Consider the following 16152-nt stretch of genomic DNA (forward strand, 5'->3'; position numbering starts at 1 on the left):
CTGTTAAAGGGTTAATAAAACATTGTTCTAACGTGGGAAAGACTGCAATTGTTAAATACTTTGCTGCATTCTCAGAATCCATAGAGCTATTAAATGGTTCCCTTTAATACAAAAACACCATTGCAACAGCACTCTACAAGCACCAAGACCCCCAAATGTACTGTATAGATTTTAAATTGCATTACTGCTATGTTCACTGTACTTACAAATGTGAGGTTCTAGATCAAATTGTCAGCCTGTTTGCCACCACAAGGCAACCACTTTTGTGGGTCCCTAACCTAAATAGACAACTCTCTCCTACGCCTAAGGCCCCACGCACACGGCCATAATATTGATCCACAATTATGGATAGTAATTGCGAATCAAACTACGGCTCATTCATTTCTATTGCTCACGTATGTTTACGGAAATGTGTCCGGTCAGTAGAAATGACCCGCAAAAAATAGGATATGTCATACGTTACAATGGGAGCACTTCCAGCAAATGCAGGTGACTGTCACCGGCCATGCCTGAAATCACCGGCTGTGTGCAGGGGGCCTAAGCCTGCAGAATGAACTCTGGGTAGGTAGGAACAGCTTTATTCTAATTAAAATCACTCTCTGTTCTATTGAAATGGTGTTTTTGAATTGTTTGCAGTCACCATGTACGTTCATCTGCATGTTTGTCATTTTGTTAGGATGGGATGACCAACTTTGTGTTTTTGTTTTAGGCTCACTTTAATAGTTTTGTAGTAACCTGAGCCTATTGTGTTATTTTGCAGACATGGAAGTGTTGTATTGGAAGCATGCCAAAGAACGTCTTGCTGCACAGAGGCAACTCCACAAAAGAATGGTACTGACCTTTTTCTGAAAAGTGGTAGTGCAGCAGTTCCATCTTCTGTGATTTTTTTTTTTGATTTTTTTTTTCCCACCAATGATTTGTTTCTTACAAGCTTAGTATGATTGGCTTTGCAGTGAAAATATTATACATGATTTTATTAGTTTTATATATATATATATATATATATATATATATACATACACATATATATACATACACATATATATACATACACACATATATATATATATATATATATATATATATATATATATATATATATATATATACACACATATACATACAGTGAAGGAAATAAGTATTTGATCCCTTGCTGATTTTGTAAGATTGCCCACTGTCAAAGACATGAACAGTCTAGAATTTTTAGGCTAGGTTAATTTTACCAGTGAGAGAGAGATTATATCTATAAAAAAAAAAAAAAAAAACAGAAAATCACATTGTCAAAATTATATATATTTATTTGCATTGTGCACAGAGAAATAAGTATTTGATCCCTTTGGCAAACAAGACTTAATACTTGGTGGCAAAACCCTTGTTGGCACGCACAACAGTCAGACATTTTTTGTAGTTGATGATGAGGTTTGCACACATGTTAGATGGAATTTTGGCCCACTCCTCTTTGCAGATCATCTGTAAATCATTAAGATTTCGAGACTGTCACTTGGCAACTCGGATCTTCAGCTCCCTCCATAAGTTTTCGATGGGATTAAGGTCTGGAGACTGGCTAGGCCACTCCATGACCTTAATGTGCTTCTTTTTGAGCCACTCCTTTGTTGCCTTGGCTGTATGTTTCGGGTCATTGTCGTGCTGGAAGACCCAGCCACGAGCCATTTTTAATGTCCTGGTGGAGGGAAGGAGGTTGACATTCAGGATTTGACGGTACATGGCTCCATCCATTCTCCCATTGATGCGGTGAAGTAGTCCTGTGCCCTTAGCAGAGAAACACCCCCAAAACATAATGTTTCCACCTCCATGCTTGACAGTGGGGACGGTGTTCTTTGGGTCATAGGCAGCATTTCTCTTCCTCCAAACACGGCGAGTTGAGTTAATGCCAAAGAGCTCAATTTTAGTCTTATCTGACCACAGCACCTTCTCCCAATCACTCTCAGAATCATCCAGATGTTCATTTGCAAACTTCAGACGGGCCTGTACATGTGCCTTCTTGAGCAGGGGGACCTTGCGGGCACTGCAGGATTTTAATCCATTACAGCGTAATGTGTTACCAATGGTTTTCTTGGTGACTGTGGTCCCAGCTGCCTTGAGATCATTAGCAAGTTCCCCCCGTGTAGTTTTCGGCTGAGCTCTCACCTTCCTCAGGATAAAGGATACCCCACGAGGTGAGATTTTGCATGGAGCCCCAGATCGATGTCGATTGACAGTCATTTTGTATGTCTTCCATTTTCTTACTATTGCACCAACAGTTGTCTCCTTCTCACCCAGCGTCTTACTTATGGTTTTGTAGCCCATTCCAGCCTTGTGCAGGTCTATGATCTTGTCCCTGACATCCTTAGAAAGCTCTTTGGTCTTGCCCATGTTGTAGAGGTTAGAGTCACACTGATTAATTGAGTCTGTGGACAGGAGTCTTTTATACAGGTGACCATGTAAGACAGCTGTCTTTAATGCAGGCACCAAGTTGATTTGGAGCGTGTAACTGGTCTGGAGGAGGCTGAACTCTTAATGGTTGGTAGGGGATCAAATACTTATTTCTCTGTGCACAATGCAAATAATTATATATAATTTTGACAATGTGATTTTAAGTTTTTTTTTATATATATAATCTATCTCTCACTGGTAAAATTAACCTAGCCTAAAAATTCTAGACTGTTCATGACTTTGACAGTGGGCAAACTTACAAAATCAGCAAGGAATCAAATACTTATTTCCTTCACTTTGTGTGTATGTATGTATGTGTGTGTATATATATATATATATATATATATATATATAGGTAAAGTTGAGAAATAGTGAATACTCTACTACTATTCAACATATGGTTGCAGAGCTTAATGTGACTGGTTTCCTTGTCTAGTAACCTTATGTTTTTCTTAGGGACCACAATTTGCAAAGGTGGCAGAATTGCTTGCTGAAGATGACCCAGTAAATCATGTGGATGAAGTACGTGATTCAGATGATCTTGATCATGACGATGGTGCAGGTCTGTGTGCAAGGTTTATATAGTTGGATGGATTGATTAACACTGGGGGGGGGGGGTTGCAGTAGAAATGACAAAATGGGGTACAGACTTTCTAACTACTTTAGGATATATATATATATATATATATATATATATATATATATAGTCTGCAGTTAATTGCATGCGCTAGTCCAGAATTCAGGCTATTCCGGCATCTAACTTAAATAGTCCAAAACTGTTTAGCCTGCCCTGTAGTGGGTGGAAGGATATGCTGCGTGGCTGTGGATCAGTGCATGGACTTCAAAGCAGGGTAAAACTTTTGGTGAAGAGAACATTTTTTTCATTCCTTTTACCTTTCTTATTCTGAAAGTCCTAGTTGTGCTAATGATCAAAAGTAGTTAAATACATGGAAGACAAAGTGCAGGCAGTCATACTGTATGCATAAGCATGTGGGCCCACAAGATATTTTTCAAATAGTTTGTAATAGAATGACGTTTTAAATGTATTGGATATTATGAAAAGCATTCACTATCCGATTGTATACGAGAGAAATATTAATATTGCATGCTTTTTTTCCATTCTGCAGATCTCTCCGACCATGAAGACTTCGCTCTGAACTTCCCAGCTAGTCTGCGTGAAGAGCCAGCTTGTGCGGATGTTGGTAAATGCATAATCACATTGTTCATGCTAGCTAGCTTTTATTAGTAATATGTAGTTGGTTTTCTATGGAATGATTAACCCCTTCCCCCACCTTGACGTAACTGCACGTCCAGATGAGCAGTTAGTTAGCACACCTTGATGTGCAGCTACTTCTGGACTTTAAGGCTACGTGCACACGTTGTGTATTTTGCTGCAGAAAATACGCATCAAAACCTCCGCAATAAGTAGGAAATTCGCAGGTAAAGAACGCACCTAATTGTGCGTTTTTCGATGCGGTTTTTACTTTTCGGTGTGTTTTCATGCTGCGGATTTTGGTACGATTTTCCTCAGCACTAGGCAGATTCCATTTGCAAGTGGAAACGCAAGATTGATGTAAAAAACTGCACCGTAGGTCAATTTACGTGCCGAAAAATACTGCAGCGTGTACATGAGATTTCCTAGGATCTCCTTAACTATGCTGGTACCGTATTACGCTGTGGTTTTGCCACACGCAATACGCATCTCGTGCATTGACCCGAACAGTTGACCACCGCGCGCAACTACACTGCAGAGGCGGCTAACTGCAGGGTGTCTGCCCTGCTCTCCCTGTTGCCGATCAGCAGCCCATCAACGCTGATTATGGCAATTAACCCTTTAGATGCGGCGAATGATTGCGATCACCGCATTTAGGGGGTTACAAGCCCCAGCAATGCGATTTCGGGAGCTTTCGATGGAGTGGCATGGCAACCAGAGGCCAGACAATGGCTTCCGGGTCTGCCATGTACGGAGGCCTATGAGTACCAGCCTCTGGCTGGTTCTCTTAGACTTCCTATTATGTCACTGCCAGGGTCAAACTGACCAAATACATTACACTGGTAGTGTTATGTATTCTAGCAGCAATCAGTGCTGCAGGTCTTCAAGTCACCTAGTGGGACAAAAAAAAAGTTAATAAAAATGTTATGTCAAAATAAATGTTATAAGTTACAAAAATATGTATTTTACTATAGGAAAAAATGTAAACGTTGAAAAAAAAAAAAAGTACATGTATTTGGAGTCACCGCGTTCGTAACGACCCAAACTATAATGTTATTTTTCCTGCACGGTGAACACCGCAAAAAAAATAAAATAAAAAACAACGCCAGAATCACTTTTTTGTCACCACTTCTCCCAAAATAGAGAATTAAAAAGTGATCAAAAAGTCGCATGAACCCCAAAATAGTACCAATAAAAACGACATCCCTTACACATCTTTTTTGACTGAAAAATAAAAAAGTTACGGCTTTCAGAATATGCTGACACAAATGTAATTATTTTATATTAAAAAAAGGGGGTTTTTTTATTGCGCAAAACCTAGATAAAACTATATACATACGGTATTGCCGTAATCGTATTGACCCGCAGAGTAAAGTAAAGTTGTCACTTACAGCCCACAGTGAACACTGTATAAAAAAAACAGAATTGCTGGTTTTTGGTCTCCTTGCTTGCCAAAACATGGAATAGAAAGCGATCAAAAAATCGCAGGTACCCCAAAATGTTACCAATGAAAACTACAGATTGTCCCGCAACAAATGAGCCCTCTCACGGCTCCAGTCGAGAAAAAAAGAAAAGTTTTGGCTCTCAGAATATGACAACACAAAATGTGCAGAGTGTTGCAAAAGCGGATAAGATTGGGCACCTTTTATCAGTGCGACACTGGCCACACATCTGCGAATTATTTATTTACCACATTATTATGCCCTGATGTACTCTGCCCAGGTTACATATGCCCCCACATTATAAACTGAATTACCAGCAAATCCCCAAACAGAACGATTACCAAGCAAATTCTGCGCTCCAAATGGCGCTCCCTCTCTCTTATGAGACCTACAGCGTGCCCAAAAAGCAGTTTACGTCCACAGATATTCCGTACCCGGGAGAACCCGATTAACATTTGTCTTCAGTGGCACAAACTGGGCACAACATATTGTGCACTAAAATGGCATATCCGCTGCGCATTAACCTCTTTGCGCACCATGACTTAATAGCATGTCGCGGTGCGGGGGGTGATGTATGAAGCGGGCTCACACACTGAGCCCGCGCCATACGCTGCGGGTGTCAGCTGTGTATTACAGCTGACAACCTGGACTAACGGAAAGGAACAGCGATCGCGCTGTTACAAAATCTTGTAAAAATTACTTTATACTGCATTACCTTAGTATTGCAGTGTATTGTACCAGCGATCTAATGATCACTGGTTCGAGTCCCCTAGGGGGACTAATAAAATGTGTAAATGAAAAAAGTAAATAGTTATTATTAGTGAAAAAAAATTAATAAATATTTAAAGTCCAAAATAAAAAAAAACTCTTTCCATTTTTCCTCACGTTAATGTAAAAAATAAAGAAAAGTGGCATTGCTGCGTCCGTAAAGGTCCGAACTATTATAATATACCATTATTTAACTTGCACGGTGAATGCCGTAAAAAAATTAAACTGACAAAATTGCTATTTTTTTTTGGTCACCTTCGCTCTAAAGAAAAAAAAAAGATGTAATCAGAAGTGATCAAAAAGTTGTATTTAACAAAAAATGATACCAAACAAAAACTACAGCTCGTCCCGCAAAAAATAAGCCCTCACACCGCTCAATCGACCAAAAAAATATAAAAAGTTATGGCTCTCGAAATATGTTGAAACGAAACAATTTTTTTAATTTAACAAATAGTTTTTACTTTGTAAAAGTAGTAAAATCTAAAAAAAAAAAACTATATAAAGTTGCTATCACTGTAATCGTATTGAGTCGCAGAATTTTTTTTTTAAGTTGTTGTGTTTACCGCACGGTGAAAGCCGTAAAGACTAAACCCAAAAAACAATGGAGGAATCGCAGATTTTTCCGATTTCAGCCCGCAAAGAATTTTATTTTCAGTTTACCAGTACATCAAAATGGTGTCAATAGAAACTACAACTCCTCCTGCAAAAAATAAGCCCTCACACCACTCCATTGACGGGAAAATAAAAAAGTTAATGCTCTTGGAAAGCGGGAAGGGATAAACGAAAACTCGGGAGAAATTGCTCTACAAATGTTGGGGTGCTTTTTCCTTTTTTTATCCTTTGTGAAAATGAAAAAATTCAACGTTTTAGTGGAAAAATGTTTATATTCATTTTCACGGCCTAATTCTAATAAATGCTGTTAAAAGCCTACCCCTAGATAGATTCCTTAAGGGGTGTAGTTTTCCAAATGGGGTCACTTTTTGTGTGTGTCCACTGTTTTGGTCTCTCAGGGGCTTTGCAAATGTGACATCGCACCCAAAAAACATTCCAGCTAAATTTGAGCTCCAAAAGCCAAATATTGCTCCTTCCCTTCTAAGCCCCGCTGTGAATCCAAACAGCAGGTTTTTTGTTTTTTTACCAAATCAGGGGCATTGCCGTAATCAGGAAAAATTGCTTTACAGATATTGGGGTTCTTTTTCTCCTTTATTCCTTGTAAAAATCTCAGGTTTTTTTCAGAAAAAAATTTAGATTTTCATTTTCACAGAATAACTCCAATAAATATAGCAAAAGAGATGTGGGGTCAGGATGCTAACTATACCCCTAGATAAATTCCTTGAGGGGTTTAGTTTCCAAAACGTGGTCACTTTTGGGGGGTTTCCACTGTTTTGGCATCACAAGACTTCTTCAAACCTTACATTGTGCCTAAAATATTTTCTAAAAAAGGAGGACCCAAAATCCTCTAGGTGCTCCTTTTGCTTCTGAGGCCTGTGTTTCCAGTAGCACACTAGGGCCACATGTCGGATATTTCTAAAAACTGTAGAATCTGGGCAATAAATATTGATTGCATTTCTCTGGTCAAACTTTTGTCACAGAAAAAAAATGTATTACAAATTAATTTCTGCAAAAAAACAAAGAAATGTGTACATTTCGCCTTTACTTTGCCTTAATTCCTGTGAAATGCCTAAAGGGATAAGAAACTTTCTGAATGCTGTTTTGAATACTTTGAGGGGTGCAGTTTTTAAAATGGGGTGATTTATGGGGTCTATCTCATATTTAACCCCTTCAGGACACAGCCTGTTTTGGCCTTCAGGACGCAGCCAATTTTTTCAAATCTGACATGTGTCACTTTATGTGGTAATATCTTCGGAATGCTTTTACCTATCCAAGCGATTCTGAGTTTGTTTTCTCGTGACACATTCGACTTTATGTTACTGGCAACATTTGCCCCATACATTCAGTATTTAATAGTAAAAAACACCAAAATTTAGCGAAAAATTAGCATTTTTCTAAATTTATATGTATCTGCTTGTAAGACAGATGGTAATACCACACAAAATTGTTGCTAATTAACATCCCCCACATGTCTACTTTAGATTGGCATTGTTTTTTGAACATCCTTTTATTTTTCTATGACATCACAAGGCATAGAACTTTAGCAGCAATTTCTCACATTTTCAAGAAAATTTCAAAAGGCTATTTTTACAGGGGCCAGTTCAGTTGTGAAGTGGATTTTAGGGCCTTATATATTAGAAACCCTCGATAAGTCACCCCATTTTAAAAACTTTACCCCTCAAAGTATTCAAAACAGCATTTAGAAAGTTTCTTAACCCTTTAGATGTTTCACAGGAATTAAGGCAAAGTAGATGTGAAATTTTCAAATTTCTTTTTTTTTTTTTGAAGAAATTAATTTTTCATCTATTTTTTTTGTAACACAGAAAGTTTTACCAGAGAAACGCAACTCAATATCTATTGCCCAGATTCTGCAGTTTTTAGAAATACCCCACATGTGGCCCTAGTGCAGTTATTGACTGCAGCACCAGCCTCAGAAGCAAAGGAGCACCTAGAGGATTTTGGGGCCTCCTTTTTTATTAGAAAATATTTTAGGCACCATGTCGGGTCTGAAAGGCTGTTGCGGCACCAAAACAGGGGAAATCCCCCAAAAGTGACCCCATTTTGGAAACTATACCCCTTGAGGAAATTATCTAGGCGTATAGTGAGCATTTTGACCCCGCAGGTTTTTTGGAGAAATTATTGTAAGTAGGCCGTGAAAATGAAAATCTAAATTTTTTCTAAGAAAATGTAGGTTTAGCTAATTTTTTCTAATTTCCACAAGGGCTAAAAGGAGAAAATGCACCACTACATTTGTAAAGCAATTTCTCCCGAGTAAAACAATACCCCACATGTGGTAATAAACGGTTGTTTGGACACACGGCAGGGCTTAGAAGGGAAAGAGTGACATTTGGTTTTTGCAGCTCAAATTTAGCAGGAATGGTTTGCGGAGACCACGTCGCATTTGCAAAGCCCCTAAGGGACCAAAACAGTGAAAACACCAAAAAAGTGACTCCATTTAGGAAACTACACCCCTTGAAGAATCCATCTAGGGGTGTAGTGAGCATTTTGAACCCACAGGGGTTTCATAGATTTTATTAGAATTGGGCAGAGAAGATAAAAAAAATACTTTTTTTTTCCAATAAGACGTAGCTTTAGCTCAAAATTTTTCATTTTCTCAACAAATAAAGGAATAAAAAAAAAAACAACATTTGTAAAGCAACTTCTCTGGAGTATGGCAATACCCCATTTGTGGTCATAAACTGCTGTTTGGGCACACGGCAAGGATCTGAAGAGAAGGAGCGCCATTTGGCTTTTGGAGCACAGATTTTGCTGGATTGGTTTCTTGACACCATGTCACTATTGCAAAGCTCCTAAGGTGTCAGTACAGTGAAAACTCCCCAAAAGTGATTCCATTCACAAAACTACACCCCTTGAGGAATTCATCTAGGGGTGTAGTGAGCATTTTGACCCCACAGGTGTTTCATAGATTTTATTAGAATTGGGCAGTGAAAATTAAAAAAAAATCCTTTTTCTTCAATAAGACGTAGTTTTAGCTGAAAATGTTTCATTTTCTCAACAAATAAATGAAAAAAAGCACCACAACACTTGTAAAGCAACTTCTCCTGTGTACGGCAATACCACATATGTGGTTATAAACTGCTGTTTGGGCACACAGTAGGGCTCAGAAGGGAAGGAGCGCCATTTGGCTTTTGGAATACAGATTTTGCTGGATTGGTTTCTGGGCGCTATGTCGCATTTGCAAAGTCCCTGTGGGACCAAAACAGTGGATCCCCCCCAGAAGTGACCGCATTTTGGAAACGACACCCCTCAAGGTATTCACTTAGGGGTGTAGTGAGCATATTAACACCACAGGTGATTGGCAGAAATTGGTGTGCACTCGATGTTGCAGAGTGAAAATGGGATTTTTTTTCTATAGATATGCCAATATGTGGCGCCCAGCTTGTGCCACTGGAGACACACACCCCAAAAATTGTTAAAAGGGTTCTCCCGGGTATGGCGATGCCATATATGTGGAAGCAAACTGCTGTTTGGGCACACTGTAGGGTTCAGAAGGGAGGTAGCGCCATTTGGCTTTTGGAGTGTGGATTTTGCTTGTAGTAGTCTTGTATTGAGTCTTACTGGTGTTTCCGTTTATAATGTGGGGGTACATGTAAGCCGGGCGGAGTATATAAGGGGCATAGTCAGGTGGTATAATAATGGGGTCAACAAAAACAATAAAATCCATAGATGTGTGTTACGCTGTGACACAATCCTTTCTGCACAGGCCGGTGTCGCACTGATAAACTGTGTCCTTTCTTATCCCCCTTTTGGATCACACTCCGCACCTTTGCAGTTTGAGGAATTTTGCTGAGAAGTGTTGTCCTGGTATAATATGGGCACCCTCGCTTTCAGCAGATATGTTTGGGCCCTCCCCTTCCTGGTTCCCTAATTTTAGGGGCCTTGATAAATCGCCACTTGAAACAGAAGAAATGTTTCCCTCGGGCCGGCACAACTGCATATTTTTATTTCCTGGCTTATTGGAGCCTTAACTAATTTTATTTTTTCATAGACGTAGTGGTATGAGGGCTGTTTTTTTGTGGGACGAGCTGTAGCTTTTATTGGTACCATTTTGGGGTACATGCAACTTTTTGATCACGTTATCCTTTTTTTTTTTTTGGAGGCAAGGTGACCAAAAAACTGCAATTCTGACATTATTTTTTTAATTCTTTTTATACAGCATTCACCACGCGTTATAAATTACACGTTACCTTTATTCTGCGGGTCAGTCCGATTCCGGTGATACCTAATTTATAGAACTTTTTTATGTTTTACAACTTTTTGCACAATAAAATAACCTTTGTAAAGAAAATGGATTTTTTCTGTCGCCAAGTTGTGAGAGCCATAACGGTTTTAATTTTTTCGTTGACGGAGCTGTTTGAGGGCTTATTTTTAGCGAGACGAGTTATAGTTTTTATAGGTACCATTTTTGGGTACATGCGACTTATTGATCACTTTTTATTTCAATTTTTGGAAGACAAAGTGACCAAAAAATAGCAATTATGTCAGTATTTTTTAGTATTTTTTTTACGGCGTTCACTGTGCGGAATAAATAACATAATATTTTTATAGTTACGGTCGTTACGGTCGCAGCGATACCAAATATGTATGGCTTTATTATTTTTTTCAATAATAAATGACTTGATAAAGGAAAAAGGGCGATTGTGTTTTGTGTTATTACTTGAAACTTTTATTGTATTTTTACAACTTTTATTTTTACTTTTTTTACACTTTTTTTTTACACTTTTCTTTAGTCCCACTAGGGGACTTGAAGGTCCAACTGTTTGATTTTCTAATACATTGCACTACCCATGTAGTGCAATGTATTAGAACTGTCAGTTGTTCACTGACAGCAAGCCGATCAGGCTCCGCCTCCGGGCGGGGCCTAATCGGCTAACGTAATGGCAGATAGGAAGCCTTTGTTAGGCTTCCATTTGCCATAGCAATCGCCCCCCCCCCGCAACAATCGGCCCCCACAATCGCGTAGCGGGGTGCCGATGTTGCTATAAGAACTTAAATGCGGCGGTCACTATTGACTGCCGCAATTAAGGGGTTAATCGGTTCGGATCACCGCTGTGATCCGACCCGATGTTTTCCCCCAGTACTAAGGCTGCTAGTAGCAGCCTGTACTGGGAGATGCCGGGCTGCGGGGAGCGTCTGTGTGCTCTGTTAGGAGCACACGTGGATTAACGGGCTGCAGGCACAACGACCAGCTTTGCAACCCGTTAATCTACGTGGGGTGGTCGTGAAGGGGTTAAGGCCCTCAAAGCCTCTTCAGAACTGGTCCCTAAAAAATTGCCTTTAGCAACAATTTCTCACATTTTCAAGAAAATTTCAAAAGTTCTAAGCCTTGTAACGTCCTAGAAAAATAAGTGTTCAAAAAACGATGCAAACGTAAAGTAGACATGGTAAATCTTAACTAGTAACTATTTTGTGTGGTATTACTATCTGTTTTACAAGCGGATACATTTAAAAAAATGCAAATTTTTGCTTATTTTCTCCAAATTTTGGTGTTTTTCATAAATACTGAATTTGACTAAATTTTTCCACTAACAATAAAGTACAATATGTCACGAGAAAACGATCTCCGAATCGCTCGGATAGGTAAAAGCATTCCAAAGTTATTACCACATAAAGTGACACATGTCAGATTTGAAAAAAATCATCTTTGTCCTCCAAGCCAAAACAGGCTCAGTCCTGAAGGGGTTAAAGAGGACTTGGCAGGATACTTTATTCCACCAGCAGTTACAGCAGTCATAGTCTTTACATATGTCCAGCAAAAAAGCCATTGGAGAATGATCTATGAACACAGTTACAGTATACCGCACTTGACAGCAGCCACATGTGACAGTAAAGTTGTAAATTAAACTTTTTCCATTTTCAGATCCGATGGATCTCCAGGACCATCTGTCATATGAGGAGCTTGTGAGGAGAAATGTGGTAAGTGCAATATTGCATGCATTAACTGCTGTACAAGTATACATGTATTACATTACTATAACAAACCTCACTGGGGGCCAGAAACTTTCTCGTAGCTGGAATTTTATGATCTATTGAGAAGTTAATGAATAATTGTGACATGTTACGTAGAATAGGCTATTTTACATGCACAATTCAACTCTGTTATTAAGTGGTTCCTTATAGTGCTACAACCCATCCGCAATATTTGCAAAAATAATATTTAGGCTTTCTAGCTACATTTGTTAATGGCTTGAGCCCAGGTTTCTGATGTCAGGGGGTATATTCCTTTTAAAGGCATGGTGTTGCCGGAAAAACATGTTTTTTTTTTTAAATTTAAACATTTAGTGTGTGGGTGATTAAACATTGTTCAAATTTTTTTTATTTTTTTCGCGAGTCAGGAAATATTATACATTTTTTCTAATTTATAATACTACCCATTTTTGGTCACTAGATGGAGCTAGTTCCCAAAATTGCAGCATTGCAACATTGGGTTAAAAGCTCTCGCTCTAGTGAGCTCTCAGCATCCCCCCCTCCTTTATCCTGGCTAGTGCCGGGATAAACGAGGGGTTTGAAAGGTTTAACCTCCTACACTGTGTGTCGCCATTTTTTGAGGTAACCCACAGTGTAGTAGGTTTACATACAGTAGTAAACACACACAAACACTAACATACATTGAAATCTCTTACCTGCTCCTGCCGCCGCGGCTCCCTCCGGCCCGTCCGCTCCCTTTACTGCCGCTGTTCCATGTGCACAAGTCCGGAAGCCGCGACCGGAAGTAGTAATATTACTGTCCGGCCGCGACTTCCGGTCCACAGGAAAATGGCGCCGGACGGCGCCAATTTCGAATAGGACTGTGTGGGAGCGGCGCATGCGCAGTTCCCACACAGACGCCGTACACGGACGTGAATCGGACGGGAGCCGTTCACAGTCCCTATGGGACTGTGGCTGCCGTACTCCATGTCTGTGTGTGTCGTTAATCGACACACACAGAAATGGAACAAAAAATGGCAGCCCCCATAGGGAAGAAAAAGTGTAAAAATAAGAAACAGTAAAACACAAACACACAAATGAATATAAACGTTTTTATTAAAGCACTAACATCTTTAACATATCAAAAAATTATTTGTGATGACACTGTTCCTTTAAGAAAAAAAAAAGGGATATTTTGAAAGGGATGTCCGTTTTAGGCTTTTGATATTCAAATGTTACTGTGAAACAGTGATTTTGTTTTATTCCATTATTATAGGAGTTGTTTATTGCAAATTCTCAAAAGTATGCACAAGAAACAGTACTTTCCTTGCGTGTTCGAGAGTGGGAGGATAAAATGGGACCACAACTACAAGAACAGGTATTAACTGAAGAATATGTCTGTACAGCAAACGCCAACCAACTTTAGTGTTCGGTTTTTACATTTTTATCTTTAAACTCCAGAACAACTTAAAATGAAAGCAGATAGCCCCTTTATATATACACTATTAAGGCATATAGAAGACAGAGCGGGGTCCCTCTGTGGATACCCTTATATTAGCCAGATAGGAGAGTCATTGTAAATAGCTCTTTCTTTAGAGGACCTGGCTCAATAGGTTTCACAGGTATAGGTGACCCATTGTTTTCAATGAATTGGAAATGAGCGCTTTCCGCCCCTGGCACGAACGTCTGATCACCAGGAGTCGTGGCTGCGGTATTCCCACGATCAGCTCATTGGTGTGCCATCTGTGTCTGGTTTGGACAACCCCCTATCCATATCAACCCCTTTCAAAATTCTGTAAAGATTTTCAAAAGCTTTATTTCTGATACTATACCAAAGGCAGTTAAATGCAGAATTCAAGGAGATTTTCATGTATTTTTTTGCAGGAAGATCAAGGACCTTTCGATATTCATGATTATGGTGATCGTCTGGTGTCACAATTTAATAAGGTGGGAGAGTGGAGATCCTTTGCAAGTCTAATGGCAAACCGGCAACCCTATGAAGTGTGCAGATATATGTTGGCATCTCTACAACTGGTGAGTGTCCAACATTATTTTCTATATTTCCCATAGAAATATCAATGGGGGGGGGGTTTATACAGTTTTGAGTTTAAGCCAAGTATCCGTGATTTACAGATGTTTCTAAAAGAAATAAAAAACATAGGGCGCACATAGTGCATCAAACGGTAAAATGGAGATGTAGACAAGAAGGTGATCAGTTCTGCTAACCTGATCAAGTTGTGCTAGGAGCACAACATCCAATAGTGCATATATCCAAATGATGCTGCAGCCTCGGTTCCAGTCTGGATCGCGATCGTCCAGCTGCAATCGCAGAAGAAATAGCAGGAAAAAAAACCTGATATGACTGGCGCTCGCTAGTAGTTCATTAAGGAGTTTTAAGGTTGTTCAAAGAGTCATGGATCCTCCAACTTCTATTTCCATATGCTTTATTTGTATAAGATACTATGCGGACCGGCCTCTAATTCAGGTAAAATACAAATGGTAAAAGGAGCCCCTTGCAAGGGGTTTTATACATACAGAATTATAAAAGAAGTGGAAAAACCTGCCAAAATGAGTCCATGATGCCTTGTCATAAGGTTAAAGGGTTAATGCAATCTCTAATATTGTTCAAGTCTGTTGCAATATTGTAGGAAGTCCGACACTAAGGGAATGTTCAGAGTTTTTTTGCAGGCGGAAAATTCTGTCTGGAAAAATCCGCTCCGGTTTTGCACCAAACGCCCTTTTTTTCCCGCGGTTTTTTTAGACTGCTTTTTTTTTTATTTTTTTAAGCTATCTTCAACAGTAAGATGGAATAACCGTGAGTGTTTTTTGCCGAAAAACGAGTTTATTTCCATCTCCCATTGATTTCCATGGGGTTTTTGAGGCGGAAAACGCCTCAAGATAGGGCATGTCGCTTCTTTTTACCGCAAGCGTTTTTTTTGCTCACGGTAAAAAAAAAAAAAAACACCTCCACCTCCCATTGAAATCAATAGGAGTCAATTTCGGCCGTTTTTTGGCACGGTTTCCGCGGCAAAAACCGCGGTAAAAAAACAGTGGCTCAGAGCAGTCAAGCTAGTTAATGCGTAAAACACAATGCTGAAATCAAGGTTAACAGACGTTCCTCCAAAGAGGACTATGGAGGTCGGGATGAGCGGGTGGGGTAGGGGGGGGGGGTAATACCGCTCATCCCGACCTCCATAGTCCTCTTTGGAGGAGCGTCTGTTATCCTTGATTTCAGCATTGTGTTTTGATCATACCCTATGACAGTTCTATTTCGTTGTGCAGGAATATAGATAACCATCTATCCGTTAACTGAGTGAATCAAGAAGTTAGAGGGATAAGAAGAATAAGGGTCATGGGGTTACAGCCCAAGCCATTGAGCTTCTCTGTATATGGGGTTTTGCCCAAATAAGCAGAATACAATAAGTTCCCTAATCCCCTGATTTCCTCTTCCTTTGTTTTAAATTTTTTAAAACCGTGATGTAAAACATTAATAAAAACTATATACATATGGTATAGTCGTAATCGCATCGACCTGCAGAATAAATTAAATATTTATAGCGCACGGTAAACACTGTAAAAGAACAGAATAAAATACAATAGAAGTTTTTATGGCCTATTTCAACTGAATTCAGCAAAAAAAAACTGTGGGATCAAAGTGCTCACTATACCCCTAGATAAATTATTTTAGGGCTGTAGTTTCCCAAATGGGGTCACTTTAGGGGGCGTTTCCACTGTTTTGGTCCCGCAGGTGCTTTG

At 39.4% G+C, this 16152-nt stretch overlaps 1 protein-coding gene across 2 annotated transcripts in view; it reads left to right on the forward strand.

Moving 5' to 3' along the window:
• The window catches only part of NCAPH2 (non-SMC condensin II complex subunit H2), a 90997-nt gene that overhangs the window by 68905 nt on the left and 5940 nt on the right, over positions 1-16152 (forward strand). For both annotated transcript variants that reach the window (XM_075857601.1, XM_075857600.1), the window contains exons 15-20: positions 761-831; positions 2890-2995; positions 3561-3635; positions 12350-12405; positions 13673-13774; positions 14281-14430. In XM_075857601.1, the coding sequence (XP_075713716.1) occupies positions 761-831; positions 2890-2995; positions 3561-3635; positions 12350-12405; positions 13673-13774; positions 14281-14430 (560 nt within the window). The remainder of the gene's footprint in view (positions 1-760; positions 832-2889; positions 2996-3560; positions 3636-12349; positions 12406-13672; positions 13775-14280; positions 14431-16152) is intronic.

The sequence above is a fragment of the Rhinoderma darwinii genome, chromosome 3 (genome assembly GCF_050947455.1).
Source record: "Rhinoderma darwinii isolate aRhiDar2 chromosome 3, aRhiDar2.hap1, whole genome shotgun sequence".
Classification (NCBI taxonomy): Eukaryota; Metazoa; Chordata; class Amphibia; order Anura; family Rhinodermatidae; genus Rhinoderma; species Rhinoderma darwinii.